Consider the following 23,713-nt stretch of genomic DNA (forward strand, 5'->3'; position numbering starts at 1 on the left):
ATAAACTTCTACAAATACTAGCATTGAAATACATGAAACTGCAATCAATTATTATGCAAGTGAAGTGTTTGTAAATACTTTTGCAATATTTCCATTTGCTTGCAAGTAATTTCAACATTCAGATTAAAATACTTGATTTTAACCCATTTCAGTCAATCAATAAATACAGAATATAAGCATCTTAAAACAGAGGGGTTTATAGACAGCATTTTCCTATTCAGAATTGTCCACAAAATCCTTGAAAATGAAATGAGCTGACAACTATAGACAGAACAGATACATAAGGTACCATTATAGCATATTGCACCATCAATTATGTGTCAAGCATGCTGCCAAATATTAAGTGTTCTGACCTTTGTTATTAATAATAGATGCAAACTCTGGGGACATATGAAAGATAAGTAATGTAATGCATGGAAAATCTATTATTTTGACTTTGTTAATGGTTATAGCGCCTGTTTGGTATCCTGCCCTTTCCCTTGCAAGCCATAGTGTTATGAAAAACTGGACATACCATATAATGGAAAGCCACATTGTGAAAGGCATACTTGGATAGAATGAAATATTCTGAAGTTAAATAATAGCAAGAGAGTACTTGTCATCCACCTTTGCACCTTTATTTATATGTATTTGTCACTTCCCCTGTTCCTCATGAAAGATGCGAAATTATGAAATGGAGAAGTTTATCTTTATTGTATTCTCCATTTACACTTGTATTTTTAGTTTGTTATTTTGCTTAATATCACCTATCATCTTGCAGAGTTTGTCTAGTCAAAGGTTTAATCAGTGTCTTTCTCTAGAATACACCTTCTAGCATTTTCAGATGTTCATGCAGGACAACAGTGATAATAGGTAAAAATTACAAAAAATAGTAGAATGATCAACCAGAGGATAAACACTTATGAAGGGAGTAGTGGTGATTAAAAAAAAAAGTTCAAACCCCAATCCCTTAATTGACTTGAAAATGCCAAGAATATCAAAAGCATGGAATAGAGAAAACTTCTTCCTGTTCAATCACTCTTGGCTCTATTTCCTGCTTCCTTCTTAATGCAGAGCATAGATTCCAGAATGCATTACCATTAAAACATTAAGAAGTTGGTCCATGATTTCATCAGGAGCGCTCTGTAATTATATGTAAATCAACTATCCATTTAAATTTATCAAAAAGCATTTGTCCGTCCTAGAAGTTATAGAATCTCTCTTATTACAATTTGTGCTATTACTTTTTTTTTCCTCCCTTTGAACTTAATATTTGGGAATAACTATCTTGGTGACAGTAATTGCAGCTACAAGCTGTATTTCTTTCTGGACTTCACTAATCTGCATTTGCATAAGAAGAATGAAAAATGAGAGGTCCTCTAATGTCTAGTACATTTTTGTTGATGTCACTTTCTTTGTGTAGTCATATATTCTAAATGTGTTTAAGTCTCAAAATTGTTTTGCAATGGAAATACACTGTCCTACACTACAAGCCAATGCATAATTAAGAAAGCAAAGTATAAAAGATGTGAACCAAGACAGTATATTTTTGGGAAATTACCAAAATTTGCACAAAATCAAAAATGTTGCCAGACTACTATTATATTTACAGAAGCAGATTGATTCTTCCCTTAAAAAGTAAGAAACTCTTTCTAATGATCCTTAATGATGTGATGCTTATCCAGTATGCAGGACACACTCTTGTAATCATCCAGAGCTTAAGATTTCATTTGATGTTCATGTCAACAAGATGTTTGGCTGTTCTACAAAATTAAATCACAAGTTCCTTTAACAAAAGTTCCTCTAAACAGTTTTCCACAGATAAGAGTAGTTTGCTGCAGTTAAAAAACACATAGATGTACAGGAAGAGATAGTTGATCTGTATCTCAAGGTAACACTGTAAGCATATTGAAAAATCAACATATATTTTCTTTTTTTTTCCCCCTAACTCTGGGAACCAGGTGCACTGTACATATATATAAATTTCCTTCTCCTTTTCTTTCTAAATTGGAAGAGGGAGAGAACAAAAGTCTTCTAGTGATTAGATTGTTTTTCCATGGTATAAATTTGAATTGAAGCTGTCTTTACAAGCAAATTAAGCTACGCAGAAAATATTTCAGATGCAATAATGCTTATTTTTTAAAAGTAATTTTATATATCTGCTCCAGAAATTGTTTTCCTTTTGTTTATATTGAGGGAGTACTCAGAGAATCATAGAATAAGCTGAGCACACAGCAGCCCTGAGAGTCCCACCATGTACCTGAGAGCATTCTCTAAACACCCCTTGAATTCAGAGAGGCTTAATGCTGTGACCACTTCCCTGGGGAGCCTGTCCCAGTGCCCAACCACTCTCTGGGTGAAGAACCTTTCCCTGAAATCCAAACTAAACCTCCCCCAACTCAGCTTCATGCCATTTCCTCAAATGTTGTCACTGGTTTTGTGACGAGATCAATGTCTGCCCCTCTGCTTCCCCTTGTGAGGATGTTGAAGACCACAATGATGTCTCCCTTCAGTCTCCTTTAGACTGAACAAACCAAGTGTTCTCAATCACTTCAGACCCCTCGCCAACCTTGTGGTTCTCCTCTGGCCAATCTCTAATAGCTTGATTTTTTTTTTTTTTTTTTTTAATACTGAGGCACCAATATTCAGGGGGAGGCCACCCCCGTGGAGAGCAGAGAGGGAGAATCCCCTCCCTTGCCCAGGTGATGCTGTGCCTGATGTCCCCCAGGACGGGGTTGGCCTGCCAGGGCACTGCTGACTCAACTTGACATCAACCAGGACCTCCAGGTCCCTTTCCAGAGCGCTGCTCTCCAGCCTCTCCTTCCAGGACTGCCTTGTCTCAGGTTGTAGGCACATGGCACTATGGCCCATGGAATATCCAGGGTAAAATAAGACTTTATTATATTTGATACAATACTTAATTAAAGCCATTAATTTCTTCATATTTTGAGTTTTATTCATGCGTATTCAATACATGTATAAAAAAATATGTGTCCAACTGGAAAGACACTACTTGATTGCCTGACCAAAGATTAATTAATCAGCATGCATTATTTCTAACAATTTCACTTTTTTGCTCCATGCCTGACTTCTTATCAACAAAGTAATACTGAGTTTCATTACTTATTTTCCTGATGCTCTAGGCCTGTGTTTTGAATATCTGCAACAGCAGTAGCCAATGTTTTTTCTACTGTGGGCTGTACAGGCTTTGAAGGATTCATCAAAGGTGGCAAAGCTTTGGTTGAATTCTCTTTCCATGTTACCCCCATGGTCTGCTAGGACTTCCTGGGATCAGCTACTGGATGGCTAACCACAGGTTTTATTCCTGTGCCTTTTATATAATAGCCTGGCTTCCAGCCTTGTGACAGGATATACGTGCTGTGCCATGCGTGTTCCCCTCACGTGGCAGACGTTCAGGCTGGCATTGTGCTGGTGCAGCTTGTTTGCCATTTCTCAAGGGCCGTGTGCTGCAGCGCCCTCAAGGAACACTTTGGCAGTAGCGAGGCTGCTCAAGCCCTGCACCTCTCACCTCTCAGGAGGTGCAAGCAGCAAGTCGCCAAATTAGTTGTTTGTCAAGCTTGGATTTTTGTCTGTGGCCCACTGATTAAGACCCTGAGTGATATCCTGCAAGGAGAGCAGGGGTGATAGGGAGTGAAATTTTCTGTGTTGCCATTAAATTTGGTGTCAAAGCTCTTGGAAACTGCTTGATGCATGGCTTGGGTCAGGGATGGCCCTTTCTATAGTGACAAGGAAAGAGATTAAGACCTGCATGGGAACATTCCTGAGACAATAGCTTGGTTGTTGAAACCTCACATGACAGTCATCTGTGAGGACACTGTGGTTAGTGAGACTTAAGTGAAAATATTTTTTTAAATTCATAACACTTTGTCAAACTCATTGAATTTGCAATTGGTCTTAGAATAATAGAATCAAAGAATGGCCTGAGTTGGAAGGGACTTTAGAGGTCATCTTAACTCTAGGTCCCCTGCCATGGACAGGGGACTGTTGCTCACAGCTACATCCAGCCTGCCCTTGAACAATTCCAGGGATTGGATATCTACAACTTCCCTGGGTGACCTGGTGCAGTGCCTCATCCTCTTCACAGTTCTGTATATAACTGTGTTTACAGAAATGAGGTCTGTGAATTTGCCTTCTCCTGAGGTGTTTCTGCTGTATTTGACACCAGATGAGGGAGTAGATAAAATCATACATGCCATTTTATATCCTCGTAGCTATCTGTGAGACAAGGAACAGTTTCGATTCAGCTGGGCTAGTTCTGAGCTACCTGTTTTACTCACGTAATGTTCAAAATCACTGAACTGAAAGAGTTTATATTTTGTTAGTGGTAGAGTTGGATAAGAAATCATGAAAATCAGTTCATATAGCTTGGCATTTCTGCATTTAGATGTTTTACATTCCTACAGGCTTTTTGAGTAGAGCAACAATTTTGTAGTAAGCTGTAGAGAGTCTCCAGCCAGTTGATGCATTTTGTACTAGTGTACCTCTGTATTTTGTGTCTTATACTGCCATCTAAGGGCCATGTAGGCTGAGAAGGTGGCTGAAGGTTCTTCAATACTCTTTCTCCATACTGCCCTTCCCTTTGGGAAGTCAGCAATCCATGGATGGGAAAGGTGGGCAGGGGATAAACACCAGTGTTTTGGTGCAGTATGTTTCATCTAAGAGAAACAGAGGAATCTTCCTGGTAGGCGATAAACTGGAATGTCAGTCTCAGTCATTTAGAAAACTACAGTTGCAACGAGTTTGTGTAAAGGCCAGAGAATAACAAAGCAAGATTATGGGCTTTGAGGCTACTCCTGAAACAGCAAGGGAGTGTGAGGTTTAGAGTCTTCAAAGTACCAAAGTCCTCATGTCCTACTGATTTAGAAATTAGTGTTTTATAATAGAATGTGCTTATTAAGATTTTTCCCTAAAAAACTACTATTACATTATTTAGTTTCTTGGTTTGGTGTTTTGCTTGGTTTTCTGTTTTAGGTTTGGGTGTTTTTTGTGGGTTTTTTGTTTATTTTTGTTTGTTAGTTTGTTTTGACTGATTTTACATTTCTGGGAGTTTTGATTTTCCGGGACTAAGGGATTAAAGAGGAAAAACTCAGTCTTACTTTAGGAGTATATGATATTAAATAACATGAACATCATTTAAATGTTTTGGATTCAAGCATTCAAAATTTTATTACAAAAACTTATCTTTCCAGTATAAAAATGCCTTTTTTTTTAATAATCTGCAGACTGTATTTGTATAGGCTTAATTCTATAGCTCCTTTCTCACACAGATGTTTTGAACTACAAGGGTGATAAAGAAGTGGTGGAAGAAGCAAAACATTTCATTGTTTGTCAATATAGTAATGTTGGCATTGAGTGAGAGAAGCAGTTTTTATAATGAGGACCCCTTTATTTTACAATGTCTGGCTTGCTTTTCAGGCTAGTTCCCAGCAACCCTTGTGTACCAGGGAAAGTAATTAATCTTGCATGTTACTTTGGCAGGCTCATGGAAGCAAAGACCTGGAAGAGCAGTTGCGGTCAGTGTCCAGTGTGGATGAGCTCATGACAGTACTTTACCCAGAATACTGGAAAATATTCAAATGTCAGTTGAGGAGAGGAGGTTGGCAACACAACAGGGAGCACTCCAGCTTTGACACAAGATCAGATGATTCTCTGAAATTTGCTGCAGCACACTATAATGCAGAGATCCTGAAAAGTAAGTACAGGACATAATCCTCATTCCAAAACAGAGAAAATGGAAATCTGAAGGCTTTTCAATTGTGTCAAAAACACTTTAAAAGCTAAGCATTGTCAGTAAACCAGCATCAGCATTTTGATAGGATGTGTTCTCTATAATGTAAAAATCTTTGATAGTCAGCCTTTCATAATGGAACAAATTACTCTGCAGGGATATTTTATGTATGTCCATTGTATAAAAGTGCTTTCTTGGCTCAGTAGAGAGAGCAAAGTGCTTGTCTTCAAGAATAAGGAGTCCTACTTTGTAGAAGCTGTAACAATTTTGCAGAAATCAAAGAGGATGCTAATAGCTGGGCTCATTGAAATATTTCTTCTCATTTTCTGCTGTTGCATCACGGCTGGTAGTGCTTTCTTCTCTTATGCATTATGGCTTTGGAATGCCAAATAATCCACTTGGAGCTTTTTCATGTTACAAGAAGATAGTTGTAATGATGTTGTGCTAAAACAAACAAAGCAGTTTTCAAACCAGTGTGTTTGAATACCTTTCAGTGCTTCAGATAGCTTGGATGAAAATATATTAAGTTACAGTTTAAGCCAGTGCTTACAGGATTTATAGCAGGAGGTGTATTTTTGGACATGATATTGGAAATCATGTACCTTAATGGAGAGTTTAAAGTACACATAAGGCAAAATTTCCATTTTTGTTGAATAGCTTACCAAAATCTAGCGCCAAAAGGGAATAAACCAGCTGTAAGTCTTTGGGCTGTTAATGTGAGATTATATTAAGTAAAATGCTGTATAACATGATACAAAGTCTTTGCCCAAATTTGTGTGAATAACCTGGGCACAAAAATCATCCATCAGATTAAATCACATGCAGTACATGATTGCTACATATTTTGCTTTAAATTACACCCTTCTAGTTAACAAACTAAACATGTATTTAAATGAATTTCACATTACGTGTATAAAATTTAAAAATTCTAATATGTGTGGGGCTGGTTAGAATTACTTTGCAGAAGTGTGCAGAACTAAAGTGCAGATTTTACTCAAGATGAGACTTGCCCCAGGAAGGACACGGGCAGCTTTAGCTGCTGGCCAGCAGTTTGAGGGAGTGATTCTGCCCCTCCCTCTGCTCTAGTGAGACCCATCAGCAGTACTGTATGTCCACCGTGTCCAGCTCAGAGGCCCCAACACAAGAAGGATGTGGACCTGCTGAAGCAGGTCCAGAGGAGGGCTGTAAGGATGTTCAGAGGACTGGAGCACCTCTCCTATGAAGGTGGGCTGAGAGAGCTGGGGCTGCTCAGCCTGGAGGAGAGAGGACTCCCAGGAGTTCTTACAGCAGTTCTTACAGAACTCCCAGGAGTTCTTACAGTTCTTAAAGGGGTCTATGAGAAAGATGAGGTAGCAGGTCCTGTTGTGGTAGGACAAGGGTAATAATTTTAAACTAAAGAAAGTAGATTCACACTAGATAAAAGGAAGAAAACTTTTACTATAAGGATGGTGAATTACTGGAACATGTTGCCCAGTGGGGTGGTAGATACCTCATCCCTTGAGCCATCCAAGGTCATTCAAGTTTGGATGGGGCTCTGAGCAATCTGATCTGCTTGAAGATGTCCTTGCTCATTACAAGAGGACTGGACTAGGTGGCAGGTGACTTTTAAAGGTCCTTTCCAACACAAGCCAGGCTATGATTCTGTGCTTTAAGGTCTTGCCTGCCTGTTGGGTTCCCTTTTAGCTCCACTGTGACTTTTCATCTGCTCCATGATTATATGTCATGTCCCTATGGAGGAGAAAAAATCAGCTAGAAGGTAACATAGAGAGATATGTGTTTCACTGACTGAAGGGTGTGACTCTAGAATTTCATATTCTGGTTTGGAAGTTTAAAAAGAAATCCTAATTTACTGCAGGATAGTTTTGATTTTAAACAGTTCCTTTATAACATGAAATTCCTTGTAACTTTGCAGGTATTGATACTGAATGGAGAAAAACTCAGTGCACGCCACGTGAAGTGTGTGTGGATGTGGGAAAAGAGTTTGGAGCAACTACAAACACCTTCTTTAAACCCCCATGTGTATCCATCTACAGATGTGGAGGTTGCTGCAATAGTGAAGGACTTCAGTGTATGAATATCAGCACAAATTACATCAGCAAGACAGTAAGTTCTCACGCTTTTACAGTTCATGTACTCCTTGCAAATACATTTGTGTTCATGCATATTCTAAACCTTCTTATTGCCACTATGACAAAGGAAATGGTTGATTCCAAAATATACGGGAAAAACAACTGAAGACACTACTGCCTGGATAAAAAATGTGTTTAACTCTCTTTTACCCAAAATATTTTTATTTTTCAGGGGAAAAAATAAATTATGATTTCCCATTCTCAATTTTGAGGTTATCCATAAAACTTAATTCTCTTTTTTTTTTTTTTTTTTCCATCTATCTTATGTCTGTATGGGGCAAGCACTCCATGGAAAACTAGCATGTAATTTTATTAGTGTAGACTGCTGCAGGACATGTGCAGGCAGGATACATGTTTCAAATAAAGCTTTTTAGGAAGGGTGTCTTGCTATTTTAAGACATATATCATTATGTGCCTATTTGTTTTATTGTAAAGCATCTTCTTCCTGTATATGTACAGGTTTTGTTCTTCAAGTTCAGGGTTAGTGATTAGGTAGGAGTGTGCAGAGATCATGCACTGACCCTGTGAGCTGCCATTAAAGCAGCATGTACTACATTATTTTAAGTAGATACAGGAATTATCACAATTATCTTTCAACATTTCCCTCATAAATCATGTAAAAATAGTCATACTTAAAAGCATTTCCTAGAGTATTTTCCTGTTATTATAGTATTTAGTAGAGGATTTGTTGGTTGTAGGCTTTTTCACTTTTTAGTGTAAATCTTGCTTCTTTTTTCAAGAGGATTCATCTAGCTGAAGATGCAGTACATATTTATAATGAAGGCAAAAAACTGCATAGCCAATTATAAAATTGAAGCCCTTAGAAATGTCACTCCTTTATCAAAAACTTCTTAGTGCTCTGAGCCTGTTCTGGGCGGTATTAGGAAAAGGGAATGTAAAGAAAACAGTAAAACCCATTAATTTTGTGAAGTGCACTTTCTGCCCTCATTTCTCACCAAATCTGTCTCTCTGAAATGGGTATATACTTCCAGGAATTTTCAATCCTAAATTTAGGCTACTGGAAGACAACCATGCAGCACAGGAGTAATGTAGCTCAAATAGCTTAAATGAGGATAACAACATTGACTTTGTTCAAGCCTTACTGTTTTTCTCATTATTAGGAGAAACCATTGTCTCAATTCCACTTGCTTGAAAGATGCAAATATAATTTTCATTTAAAAACCCAAGAAGTGGGACTTTTTTTTTTTTTCACACATTGGTAAAGTTTAGCTTACCAAAATAAAGGATTATCTCATCACAGAGAGAGTTGTTCCACATAATACAGATTTCCTAGTTTTTGAGCTATGTCAGTTTGGGCTAAATGATACCTTTCTCTTCATCTTACTGTTCGCATCTGTTGAGTGAAGTAATTTTTACACAGGAGAAAATGTTTAGCACTGAGTTTCCTTTTGAAGTTCTTGATGTTATTGGTGATGATATGACATAGGAGTAGTTAAAGATTTGAGAGACTGAAAAGGAAAATCTTAAAGGTCTTATTAGAAAGAAGAGGCAATAATACTGTTTTGTTTTCTTACTTATCCTGTAAAAGCAAGCAATTGTATCTATGAGTTTTCTATCTTGCTTCTGATTTCCAGTTTTATCTGGTCCTTGCCAGAATGCAGTTTTAAAAGAAACCTTAATAAAGGAACAGACCTATAGCTATATATCTTCATCTGTCACCATCTCAATTTTTTTAAAATTATGTGACTACATCTTAAGCCATATCAGATGAGAATTAGGAAGAAAAAAGTATTGGATTCAAGACATTCTGTGGAATTCAGGTACCCTACACATCTATTTTTGCCACAATTTCTACTATTTCCTGAAAGAAACTAGTACTAATAGTTTTCTCATAATTCACCAATTTTTAGGTTTATTTTTTGTGCATAAGCTCTGTAAGATAACTTCATACTATTCACCCTGCGCTTAATGGGAAATTAATTTTTTAGCTGGAGTTCTTACTGTGAGGGCAAGCACTAGCATTGATTCCAGACATTAACATATAAAGAAAGATTATATCAGCTTTCATCAAAATTAATTAAAAATAAAGCACAGAAATTATTTTTATAGAGGTCAAATAATTGATTTCCAGAAGAGTGGACCAGGTCAGATGTTCCCAGATTACCTTGTGGAACACAGTGGTGGTCCAGAGCAAGGTCAAAAGTAGAAACATATTCTGCTTTCTTTAATACCACTTTTTCCCAAACCCTGTTTTTGTAGTTGTTAAGGGATGTTTATACAACCAGGATTGAGATATGAGACAACTTCTTAATTAAGATACAGTACAAGATGTGTGACAATATTTGAAGACTCCCTAGGCTAATTCACAAACTGCAGCAGGTCCTCTCCTGCCTCCAGTAGCCCACTTTGTAAGTGGTGGTTTGCCTAGTAAGGATCTGTGGGAAATGTGACTGGTTGGGTGTTCATTTTGTGGTGTGGTTGTTTGGGTTTTTTCTCTGATTTGTTATCAAACAGCTGTTCTCTGTTTCCATGGCACACATAATTCAACAATGCTTACAAAGATTGTGGAACTACTTGGTGCAGTTATAGCCTGTCCCTCAGCAGCACTTTTTTATGCCCCACCGACAGGCACTTGCTTATAGGTTGAAGGGAAGCAGGGGGCAGATGTCAAAGAGCTGTTTCATCCCATTCTCCCTCTTGGCTGTCAGGAAGGACATTTTTTTGGCTTTTTTCAGATCACTTGTTGTAAAGGTCCTAAATCATCTTATTTCATGGTTACAGTTATAGTGCCTCAAGGGAAAACATCTATCCAAGCAGATCAAAATTAGATTTAGAGGAGATTTTCTCACAGGAAACAAGTTAACAGCTTGAAATTGTTTGCCCAGTTTGGGATGTATGTGGTGTTCTTTTTCACAATTCAGAGATACGCCACAAGAATATTCTGTTGTTTTCAACATTAGCATTTCTACCTTTTCCCATACATTTTTCTGTTAGACTAACTATTGTAGTGATATAGTAGGTTCTTTTAATAGTGGGGTATATAAAAGTTCCAAATGTTTTTTGTTAATATTTCTGGGAAAAGAAAGGGATTAAAATAGAAAAATATAGAATAAGGAACCCAAGCATATTAAATAAATATGACTTTATTGTCAAATAGCTGGTTTTGTATCCCGCATAAACCTTGAAACAGTTTTTCAAGGAAGCTCAACAGTAAAATAATGACGATATGCCATTTCTCAAATAGGTTATTTTCATTCTTTTCAATATAGAGATGTTTAGTTTTGAAATCAGTCTTATGTCCTTAGTTTAAGAATGTCTCTAGACACATTGTACTGTGTTACACTGGTTACATTTGGCTGGCCTTACTGACACTTTAAAAAGTGCAAAGATCCCAAGTGATGGAAACGTAAACTCAATCAATTTAAGGGAAACTTGCCAAAATAAACCACAGGCCATCAGAAGAATATGAGGTAGTTAATGTAAATCTTGGGAAAAAAACATATATAAATCCTGTATTTGAAAAGTATCTAGAATGATGGCCTTCCCACACAATAACAGTTTTGATATATTTCAGAAGTCAGTGAGCATATTAATAATTTTATGTGTGCTGATACAATGGATATTGCCACAAATGATGATAGTGCTGAATACATTAATTTAGCCACTGAAGCAAAGAAATGCTTTGTATAAAAACCCTCAGTTTTTCTGGTAAGTAAGCTATTAAGTCCTTTTAGTGTAAAGAAGACACCATCAAGGCCATGGATCAAAATGACATGCCTTTTGGGGCTTTGAGTAAACTGGTCTAGTGAAAGGTGTTACCCTCCCCATGGCAGAGGGGGTCTAATTAGATGATCTCTAAGGTCCTTTCCAAACTAAACTATTCTATGTTTCTAAGAATCAGTGAGAAGGAATATATAGAAAATTGCTTTTTCAGGAGTTCTGATAGCGCTTTTTGTCAACACATTCAGAGATTCCTATCTTCTGTTAGATTTTTTTCTATTTTTCTAAGTTTAAAATCATATTAAGTTCTAGGTTGTGGACAGTACTTGCAAGAGAAACCCTAGAAATGGTGTGGAAGACCTGCTGTTTGGTTTTCTGTGGTAAAACAGCCTTAGACTGGCTGTATGGCAGGTGTTGAATTCTTATTAAATGGATTAATTATTAATGGCTTTCAATTGTTCTTCAATTACACAGAGCTCCTGTTAGTATGTGCTATACTCTGAGATTAACAATGTGTAACTGATTTATGTTTACAATTAGCAGCTTTTCAGGAAGAGGACAGAGCTTTGTGATTATCTGGGAGGTTTTTTGGGTTTGGTTGGTTGGTTTTATTTTTTGGGTTTGTTTTTTTTTTGTTATATATATTACTCTGTAGTTATACAGAAGCTCATTGCTTCTGTTGTTGCTTTCTACTGGTTTACTGACAAAGCAGTGTTGGTGGCAAAAAGGTACAGGACAGCCTGGGCAAGCTGAGTCTATTTTTTTCTTTTATTTGCCTCTGACTAGAGCAATACTCATAAATTGCTGGTTTATTTATTACAACTACTAACATTTTTCAGAGCAATAAAAGCTCTCCACTTTTCAAAGATTTCTCTAATCCCTACTGCTGTCAGATCTTATGTTCTTCTGGAGACTGAAGCTAATTTGTTGTAGTCTTTGGTACTGAATTTCTGTCTTTAGCCTAAAGGACATGGCTTTTCCCTTTAGAGTGAATTAGTCTGATTTTTTATCATAATTTAAAGTTGCAAAGGAAGAAAAGATTTGGGCTTCTAAGAATGCAGTAAATCCAATATTTTAGAGAATGACGGATCAAACAGAAATATAAGCCATTTGGTCTCCAAGAAGAATTACCCATTTGAGCCATGTGGGTAGCAGCAATAGTAGCTGCAGCCAACAGTGGTGCCAGAAAAAGAATTGAGAACTAGGCTCATACATAGATGTTATGAGACATTTTTCATAGAAATACCCTTTCTATGTATTGACATTTGGCTGTTAAATGTTGCCAGACCTGCCCTATAGTGACAGCAGATGTTGAGCTTATTGTTCTGTTGGATGAGGAAGGAGAACAAAAAAAAAAAAAAAAAAAAAAGTTATTAAAACCATGAAGCATTGTTTATGGTCAGGTTTTACATAATCTGGAATGTATTACTTAGATGAAGATTTGAACATGAGTGATGCATGTTGAGAGTTTATTCACTTAAAATAGTTTCACTGAATAAACAGTAACAGCTACTGGGTGAGGTAAAATACCATTAAGAGGATTTATCTGGGCAAACTGAAGGCAATTTCAGGAGATCAAGTAAGCTAGTCTACCTTTATGTTTTTTAATTAAACTTTTTTCTCACTGCGCCACTGAAGTTTTGATGGGAATAGTTGTTAGCAATATTCATCTCATAATGAATACCTTTCACAGCTTTAGTGGAAGGATAAATGTAAATTAAGATGAATTCATGTTCACCATCATTTCCATTTCCATTACCATGATTAATATAACTCAGCTGGTTTTGTGAAATGTGAATCTCCTGAAGCTGAATAGGACAGTTAGGCAGGGACCTACCTTGTGAAATGGAACAGTTGTCCCATGCTGCCATCCCTTTGCAGCATGGAAAATTGATCTACTGCAAGAATACAAGAAGAACATGCACTTGTTTTCCAGCTGCAGTTAGGTCCATTCACAGACTCATGCTTATTTCATTTTCTATGATTTAGCAGTTTCTTTTTATTTCAGTTTTAGGAAAGCAAGGTCATACTGTCAAGAGAGAGCAGAAAAAGCAAGATTCTCCTTCATTTGTAGTATTGTAATTAAGTTCATACTCTTTGTTCTGCCCATCATTCATATATATATATATTCTAAGAATCAGCTTTCTAGCAGGTGAATGAGTCCCTTAATAGTGTATTTTATATTTTGAAGCATTTAAAATTACCAGTATTCTGATTATATTTGCATGCTGCATATATGACATACTCTAAAGTTATAGATTTTTAAAGAGCATTGACAATACATCTCAGCTAAAAATTAGTCTTTTTATACAATCTTACGAACTGGAACTGGAATAAGAAAACAATCACCAGTTTTAAGGGTAATAAAGTCCCCAGAAGATGCAGAAATGTTCTGAAATGTATTTGGAAGAATGACTGAACACCTAAAAGGCAGCAGTGCACCGTTGCCCCTCTTAAACACTATCAAAACCCAGCTTTTAAGACTTTAACCTAGTGTATTTGTCCTAGCTTTTCAGGAGATTATTGAGACTCAAGTTTTACAGCAAAACCTACTTAATTTGATAAAGTAGATGTCCTAAACTGAAATGAGTTTCTCTGGTTTTTTGTTATCACTTGTTCAGTTTTACTACAAGGTATCACTGACTTTTCCTCTTTCACCAGTTGAACTATAATTCCCACTAAAATTAAGGTTTTGTTAATTCACATACAGACTATTTTATCAGCAGTGGATATTTCTAAATACTTTGGAAAAAAATATGTATAGTTAAAGATATATTTCATCAGGATAGGCATATAACTCAAACAGATACAAATACAAAAAATTTTAAAAATGCAGTATGCTGCAGTTCAAACGTTATTCATCCAGAACTGATTTGATCAAAGTCCACTATACTGCTGTTTTACATAAGCTTTTTTAATTGTGCAACTGATGTATTAAGTGCTAACTTACTGTCTTCTTTATATTATTCTTCAGATTTTCAAAGCACCTTCCAAATGTTTCATTTTGGATTTTTTTTAAATGCTGCCGAAGTGAAGTCATCTCTTCTAGAAAAATGAGTTCTTTGAACGTTTTCCTCTAGCACATTAAATGTTGTAGTAAGCAAACTGTCATGTGACAGGGTTTAACACTAAAAATGTTAATTGTCAAACCATAGCTATTGTATTCGTTTTGCACATAATAATTATTTAGCAATATAATTGAATGCTGTAATACAACCAAAAAAAAAAATCTGAACTTAAATTTATGATAGGTTTTTCGTATGTCTTTACATTAGTTTTAGATGGATCTATATCAGAAGTTTTTTGCTTTGCTTTGCCTTTTGTAGCTGTTTGAGATCACGGTGCCGCTGTCCCACGGCCCCAAGCCCGTCACCGTCAGTTTCGCCAACCACACGTCCTGCCGGTGCATGTCCAAGCTGGATGTGTACAGACAAGTCCACTCCATCATAAGGCGTTCCTTGCCAGCAGCACAAACTCAGTAAGTATGAGGCTTGTCTTTCACATTATGAGCAAGCCTATATAATTGAGATTTAAAATACTGCTGGGACAGTTTCACAGTTAGGATAGGCGAACCGTGCGTGGTAGTAGCAGAATGCATTCTGCAAAGGGGCTGCCATTATTTTTCACAAAGACAATTTTACTAAATTAACATCGCCTTTCTACCCAGTAGATAAACTAGAATAAGATGATTTAAAACTGAAGAATAGCATGTGTGGGATTTGCTTGATGAAAGAGCTGCGGTCTAATTGAGAGTTAAAGAAAATATCAGCAAAATCAATTTATTTTTGAAAGAAAAGCATCTTTGTAAATAATTAGAGACAACATTTCTCTCTCAATCTATATTTTCATATTTTAAATGGGTTTTTTTAAAAGCTTGTTTTTAGGGAACCTTTAACTTACAAATCTTTTTTTACATCTTCATGTGCCAGAGGTGCATGTAAAATAGAATGGAAGGGGAAAATAGAGGGTTAATTGGCATTCCATAGAAGTAGCATATTGATTTTTTTTGTGTGCGTGATTTTGAATGAAAAATGTCACAGGACAATCTGGCACCAGAAACTGATTTTAAGTTATTAAAACACTTGATTTTAAAACTTCCTTAGTTTAGAGATTTGAGTGATTATTTTATAAGGTATAAATATTTAGGAGGTCAAAAATAATAGACTAAGAGTTGCTTTGACGAAGAGTCAATAACTAGAAGCCAAACTGGAATGAATCGACATTTTGAATAAGGTGAGTGGGTAGAACAAATTTCTCAAAGGTGTTAAGCATTTTCCTCAGTGGTTTCAATCTGTTTAAGTCTGGATGTTTTCTGACATGTTCCTAAACATAGATTATATTCTATTTGAGTTTAATTTATTTAATTTGTTCATGAAAACATAGATCATAAATAGTGGCTTGGAAATTAATCTATTAATACTTAGTTTAATTACATAATTAACAGATTATTCAAGAAACCAAACCCAAGTCAGTAAGAAAGTCAAATTATGTTGACTCTCTCCAGCTTCTCAGGTTTATAAGTTAAGAGCAGTTGTAATGACCCATGCAAGAGTTTATTTTAGCCAGGAAACAGCTCCTTGTAGTTGAGGGAGGTGACAGTACAGATGCCAGACTTGGACAGGTTAGCTGTTTGTCCTGTGACTAAGAAATCATGCTTCAACAGAGGTAAGAAAACATAGTACTAGATCAGAATATATGAAGGTCTTCTCTACTCAGTTACTTAATGTATTTAAGTTTGTAATCTGTGGCTTTGTGCAATAAAACAGGTCTTTTGTTGTTGGTTGGTTGGTTTGGGTCTTTTTAACAGAATACAATAATATGTCTGTAGGTTATCCATACTATTTTTCAAGCGGAAATGGAAGGCAAGCTAAAGGAAGCATATGCCAAGTGAGGCAGCAAGAGTGAGATCATTATTGGGATAAAATTAGGAAACACTAGTTTGATAAAATATGAGGTGAAGCAGCTTGATGTTAACCACAGCAGTCTTTACAAGTGGAGTGATTTAGTGTTGAAGGGGAGTGATCTGCTTGAATGATCATCACAGAAGAATATCCCGGCACCTGCATTTTTGAATGTGTGAGTAATGGTGCTCAAGGGAATGAAAAGTTCATCAAATGTGTAATATAGGTGTTGTCTTAAAAGATTATTAGGATTTTAGAAATACTACAGAAACAATGAATAAATTACACAACCCGGATACATGAAGTTAGGCTTGACTTATTCAAAGATGTAATGTCAGCTGTGGTGATAAAGAAATTGCAAGCAAGGAAGATGAGATAATACACATAAATATTCTATCAGTGATTCACCAGACAGCTCAGTGCACTCATTCTTTAAAAAGGCAACAGCTGCTGTTTGGATTTCTTGCTTTCTTTATTACCACTACCTTGGCTGCAAACTGTAGCAGGAAAAGAGGACTAAAGTGTTAACTTGTTTATTGTCTTTATTTTTAAAGTGAGGAGATATCACTGCTGAAAGTCCAATTCTATAGGTTCAAGAAGGCTGTCCAGAATGAGTGACTGATGAGAGAGTGTCAGCTAATGGCACATAACTTTCACATAAAGTGGAACAGAATCTGATAAACTGATTTTAATTTTTAAAGTTTTGCCTACAGAATTCATTCCAAAACTATTATTGCTGCCTTTTTGACATCTTAAATTTGAAAAACAAAATTGTACTTGAAAAAACTATCTGGAAAATCATGCCTGTTACCATGCAGTATTTGGCATGCAAAAGAATTGTTATACTTGTCTGTATGAGGCTTAAGTTCTAAGGTTAGGTCTGTTTCAAAACAACATCAGCAAAATACAAATATCAGCTTCTAGAAGTTGGATCTAAAACTTGAAATATAAGAAGGTTTCTTCAACAAATAGTTGAAAATCTCTCTAGTGGGGAGAACCTTTAGTAGCAGAATTGGCGGGAATAAAAAAGAAAATTATTAATGAGCTGACACTTTTAGAAAGATATTTGCAATGGTGAGAAACTAAAGCAATCAACAGCTAAAATAGTTTTTTTTCTCCTTGCATTCTTATGGTAGTAAATAACAGCATTTTTAATTTTGCAGGTGTCATGTGGCAAACAAGACCTGTCCAAAAAATCATATTTGGAATAATCAAATTTGTAGATGTTTGTCACAGCATGAGTTTGGTTTCTCTTCTCACCTTGGAGATTCTGGTAAGCAGTTTCCCTTAAAGCATCAAATGTTGGTCTAAAGACAAGAAGTTGTAGTAATTACTTATATCTTTTTCTGTATGGGTGCTGCTACTGGTTGTTGCCTGTCTTTTGACATATGCTTGTTTTTGAAACACTATAAAAGGTATGGATTTTCTCATTTCTTCACATAAAAAGAGGTGAGAGAGTAGACACAAAACTCTGGTACTAGTGGGACTTCTGTGCTGCTTTTCCAGACACACCTGAAGGATTCCATATCTGTGGACCGAACAAGGAGCTGGATGAAGAAACCTGTCAGTGTGTCTGCAAAGGAGGCGTGCGGCCCTCGAGCTGTGGTCCTCACAAAGAATTAGACAGAACATCGTGTCAGTGCATGTGCAAAAACAAACTTATCCCTGCATCCTGTGGGCCCAACAAGGAATTTGATGAAGAAAAGTGCCAGTGTGTATGCAGAAAGACCTGTCCTAGACATCAGCCTCTAAATCCTGCAAAATGCGTCTGTGAATGTATAGAATCTCCCAATAAATGCTTCTTGAAAGGAAAAAGGTTCCATCACCAGACATGCAGGTAAAACCACAGCTTTTATTTCTTTTATGGTGTTCAAGGCCTAAAATTTTGGGTTTTGACATTAGCTGTCTTATTGAATTGCTCTGTAGTCGTAAGTAAACAGTAAGCCTGTTCTCAGTTCAGTTTTATCTTCTATGACTTCTATAATCTCTAAGAGGAAGCTACTAGGCATAATAAGTATTCTAAAGCATATTTAGTTTCTAGTGCTCTTAGACTGCTTTTTGGAACTTTTCTTCCTTTTCCTTTTTTTTTTCCTGATGAAATGTAAGAAATGAAAGAATGAAATTAGTTGGACTAAATATATTGCCATATATATACATATTGTTCATCTGCATAAAGAAAAGATGTCAAATATAAGTAGTGACACTTGTGTCAAAGTCTCTAAAATGAGGAAAAAGATTATTAACTGGCATTACTTGTTTGCCAATAGTTGGCCTTTTAAGTGACATAGAAGAGTTGTTAGAAACATCAGAAATTATTTCTTCTCTATAAATCAATTTTATGTTTGCAGAGGAAAAGAAACCAGTCTGGTTACATAAGGTTTACATATTATAAAGCCTTTGCACTATAGGTTTCACTTCCAGCAGTGCTGCAAATATAAACCACCTACATTTTAAAAGAACATTCACAAGTGGAGAAGTCAGGCACTTAAGAAGCTAAGAAATGCCATAATAAATATCTGTTGTTGATTTCAATATCTCTGTTGATTTAAAGGCTTAGTATTTGAGGGAGAAAATTAGGTTCAGCCTTTCTCTGTTGTGTTGTGGTTGAATGCAATAGAGTTTGAATCATTTTCTCACTTCCAAGGACAGTATGATATAGGATGCTTTTGCCTTTTTTCTAAGCTGTTTTTCTTTTGTCTTTGAGTGCAGGGAGAAAGGTTTATATATGTTGTTACTTTATACCTCTAGAACCTGTAGAGCTATATAGAATAGTCCTGTAGATGTTAGCACTGTTAGAGGGAACAATCTCCTTAAGAAAAAACTTAGTATAGGTTCTGACATTTTGGCTCTGTCCAGCACAAGCTGTCTCTAAAAGGAATAAAAATCCTGCAACATCTTTTTTATCTCTGAAAGATCCCTTGCTCATTTAAAACAGCATCAATTATACAATTTAATTTGTATAATACAAATATAAAATATATGAATGATACAAATTCATTTAAAATAAATAGAAGTACCACTCTGTTTAACTTTGTGCTAGACCTGTGAGCCCTAGACGTGAGCATAATCCTGTAGTCATGTCCTAGACAGCTCCCTGTCCTACAAGTAGTGCTTGTAGCTTCTGGTTTTGAAGCACTAATATTTTTATGCACTGTAGTTAAAATGTCCCTGCCTCTACTAGTTACACCCTGCTTCAAATGAAAGGAATACAAAATCATTTACAAAGCACAGGATGGGAAGGGAAAAAAAGCTCTCTAAAATAAGCTTTTTAAGGTGATTATGCTGTTTATCAGCCCAAGAAGTAGCATTTTCTCTTGTTTCATCTGTGGAGTTGTTAGACTGCCCACAGTGACAATCTGGGCATTCTGCACAGCAAAGATTCACAATAATTGACCATAAAGAGAAAGTTGCTGCTGCTTTGCCCAGCACTATGAATAGTGAGTAAACATCTATCTAAGCTCCAGCATGCTCAGATTGACCTCATTGAACAGACCTCTGTCACATGGAACCACTCAGTAAACAGCATTCAGACAAAATCTCTTGAAAGACCTGGTCTATTGTTCAGCAGTTTCCTAAGGAAACCACATTTATGTAGTTACAATGACTCTGCTGCTATTCACCCTGTGCTACCACCTCTAAAATTTATTTTGGTCAGTTTTGGCTGGGCCAGATTACCTGCTAAGCACTTTAGAGGAGAGGGCCTGTCTTGCTCTGTTGAAATATCCCAAATAAGGATAAGACTGAAGTAACCTGACCTTGACTGCTGCTAGACAGAAACTCACATGGGAGAGGTACTATATAGCACTCCCAGCTGCAAGCTGAAGTTCACAAGGAGCCATGAATCCTAAACAAAGTGAACTCCTCATCCTTAATGTTTGCATGACTGCTTTTCATTGTGTACAGACATAGGTGTGTGGAAGAGTTTGGTTTTGCCTCTTTTTCTTCTTAGTTTATTTCATTTAACTATCATTCAGTACAGTAAATGGTCTGAACTTTCATGGCAGAGACAGCAAAAAGGTGAGTTCAGTGTTTCATCCACTGCAACTCTGTGGAGTACCTTTTTCCCAGAACAGACCTACTGCTGGTTTGCTTGTTCACTTACAGTATTAGATCCTTTCACAAACTTTTTGTTGGCTTTTACCACTGTTTCCAAACTTTTGGGGGAATAGATCAGTCAGGGTTTGAGAGATTCCCATGAGCTGCTACACTGATTTCAAATATCTATTAAGTGGCACAAAGTAATGTTACTCCCTTAATTACGGAGACCACAGTGGTGAACTAATCTATGATAAATGACAATGAAAACACTGAACACGATGTGACTAGTTAATAAGTGTCCCATTTGCAGTCTTCCTCATTCCTTATCACTTTCCTCATAGCCAGATTCATCAGTTGAACGGGGTGGTGTGAATTCATGTAACTGTAGTGCACAACTCATATCCTAAACAAATTATTGCAAAGTAGTAATTTAGTATCCAAAACAAGCACACAACTTACTAACTTATTTGCAACAACAATAATAGTAGCCACAAGCCTAAAACAAGAATTACCTAGGGAAGAGGAGAGTGACATTGCACAATTTAGCGTGCTGTATATATGCAAGTAAGAGTTATCATAATAGATCATAATATCAGTGTTTCACAAAGACATACACATTATTTAAGTACAAGTTTTAAGTATAACTGTGCTGAAATTTGAGACATATACTTTTGTCTTTTGACTCATTGCCAGTGTCTGAAAAAATCACAGACTTGTACTTTGTCTCCACTATACACCAGAAAGTATTTAGCATTGTTATTGTAAGGTTATTTTGGGTCAAGTTCTTATTTTAATAGAAAAATTAAATAGGAAAAGGAAGGGTTCAGGGACAACCAGAGATATTATCTTTGTACAAGTTCTATTTTTCAGTCAAGGAGTTGGTGAAGGAAACTACTGCTGCTGCACAGGGAGATGTGATTTGTTGTTCAATACTTTATTTCTGTTAAACTTTAATTGGTAAGACACTAATTCTGTTCTTTCTCCATTAAGATTTATCAGAAACATGACAAATAGGCTCTGTTTTTTCTTCAGAATGCACACAGATGCAACATGAATGCAGTTATATTCCCACTGTCTCAGAGACTGGCTGTGGGAATTTGAATCTTGAAAGGAAGTATGTTCTCATTTTCAAGATCAAAGTCACAATGTAGCATATGTAGACCGACCTTTCTCAGGTCTTATTGAAGTAGTCAATAAGATGAGAAACAGTCCTGGGTAGGAAGGTGATAGATTTGGTTATCATTTAATTCTGGATTACCACCTCCAGTTTGCAGCATGCAGTAAGTTATAACAAACCAATCTAAGTACAGAAATATATCCTATTTTCAAACGAAAACTTTAAAAAATACTGCTCAAGATTAGAATGCAACAACCAGCAGTGATAAAAAAGATCCGTATGTATCTGTTGCAATAGAATAATTTCTCTTCACCATCATTCATTATTTTTTCATTGTCTTTTGTGAAGAGTAGTTCAACTAAAATTGTTGCAAGACCGTAAGAAGTCAAAATATATATATTTGTAGGAATTAAATATTCCATTGAGAAATGGCAATGTGAAGGCACACAGGTTTCTGCTCCAGTTAAATATACATGATCATGTTTTATTAATGCCCACTTTTTTCCCCTTTCTTCAGTTGTTACAGACCTCCATGTACAGTGCGGACGAAGCGCTGCGACACTGGGTTTTACTTCAGTGAAGAAGTGTGCCGCTGCGTACCTACATATTGGAAAAGGCCACTTATGAATTAACCAAGAGAGCACTACTTGCTACGCTGGTGCACATTTTTCCATTACAACAAAAGAGCAACAGAAACTTTGCTAATATTTGGAATTGAATGTTCACCAGAGACCCTGTGGGGCTTTCAGAGACAGACTTGTGCTTTTCTCAAGATGTGGAAAGCAAATGTAGAAAACAACTGGGGTTCATGTTTTGTAAAGAACTCAATAAGGACTTATCTTCTGTCAATGACCAAACAGCCTAGGTTCTCCTTCTTGTGATTTTTTTTAAGAGATAATGACTATATAATTTATTTCCACTAAAACCATCGTGCAGCATTTCTGTTTATAGCAGTAACAATTGTTAAAGCTCACTGTGATCAATATTTTTATATCATGCAAAGTATGTTTAAAATAAAATGGAAATTGTATTATATATAATGGTGAGAATGTTTAATCATCTGCCTAAAAAGGAACTCAGATTCAGCTCTATTTTCTGGATTCTTAACAGGGAAAGAAGCAGTAAGGAGGAAGCACTTTTAAGAAGGAAGGCTGCAGACATTTTCTGGTATCTATTGTGTTTGCCATTTGCAATAGAGTTATATTGAGGCTTTTGTGAGCCAGCAGTATTTCTGTCTTTAGAATGAAAATAGCAAAGAAGTCACAATTAATAACAAGGAGGATATTGGATATTCTGTACATTGCCCAAGTATAAGGACTATGTTTAAAGCACAGCAGCAACTATTCATATTCCAATATAGTAATCTCCTATTTTATTTCTTGGTGTCATTCTCAAAGGAAAAGTATAAAATTATGTCTCTTCAAGGTTATTGGCATGAAAGCAAAAATACCAAGATTATTTTTTTAGTGTTACAGCCTACATTGTAAATTTTACAGCTAAATTTTTCAAAATGCTTTGATGAGCTTTATCCTTAAATAGTCAATCAGATCTCTTGATCAACATATACGGAGGCAAATATATTTTGAAGGGCAAAAAATATATTCCAATGGGGACATGAAAGGACTTATACCAGTCTACTGTGGATTGACACAGTCTCTACATTAAAAAAGTCTCTTTCAGGAAATATTAAATCAAACATCTACAATTTTAAAACAAGGTAAGATTTTCAACTTACATGTGAAGGGCAATCTATTCAAAATTAAAATATATCAGAAGCTGGAAGGAAGTTTTTTACTTACAGAAACTTTGTTAGGTGCAGAGTGGAACAAGCAAAGCTGCAAAGCAAGATTTTTGTGACAGGTGTGGTCAGAGCTCTAAAAATAATTGTGCTGGGTCTAAGCAGCTGTTCTTAAAAGAGTTATTGATGAAATAGTATTATATTCTAGAATGTTGGCCAGGAGGGGTTGCTTTTCTAGATGCTTTGTAGTTCATAGTTCTTAAAACTGAGTTTTAATTACTCAGGCCCCATTGTGGGTTGAGGCAGTGTCAGGATGAGAGATACTTTGAGACTTCACACTTTCCACTCTCTGCTTGCTATGTCTAGTGTTCTTCCTAAGAG

The 23,713-nt window shown here is 36.2% G+C and overlaps 1 protein-coding gene across 4 annotated transcripts in view; it reads left to right on the top strand.

The window, feature by feature from the left end:
• The window catches only part of VEGFC (vascular endothelial growth factor C), a 202,310-nt gene extending 179,676 nt beyond the window's left edge, over positions 1-22,634 (top strand). For all 4 annotated transcript variants that reach the window (XM_072928363.1, XM_002189556.7, XM_072928364.1 and 1 more), the window contains exons 2-7: positions 5,479-5,692; positions 7,641-7,831; positions 14,865-15,016; positions 17,603-17,712; positions 17,946-18,276; positions 22,112-22,634. In XM_072928363.1, the coding sequence (XP_072784464.1) occupies positions 5,539-5,692; positions 7,641-7,831; positions 14,865-15,016; positions 17,603-17,712; positions 17,946-18,276; positions 22,112-22,226 (1,053 nt within the window). In that variant the 5' untranslated portion in view covers positions 5,479-5,538 and the 3' untranslated portion in view covers positions 22,227-22,634. The remainder of the gene's footprint in view (positions 1-5,478; positions 5,693-7,640; positions 7,832-14,864; positions 15,017-17,602; positions 17,713-17,945; positions 18,277-22,111) is intronic.
• The last annotated feature ends 1,079 nt before the right edge of the window (positions 22,635-23,713 follow it).

This window comes from Taeniopygia guttata, chromosome 4 (assembly GCF_048771995.1).
Source record: "Taeniopygia guttata chromosome 4, bTaeGut7.mat, whole genome shotgun sequence".
NCBI classification, from domain to species: Eukaryota; Metazoa; Chordata; class Aves; order Passeriformes; family Estrildidae; genus Taeniopygia; species Taeniopygia guttata.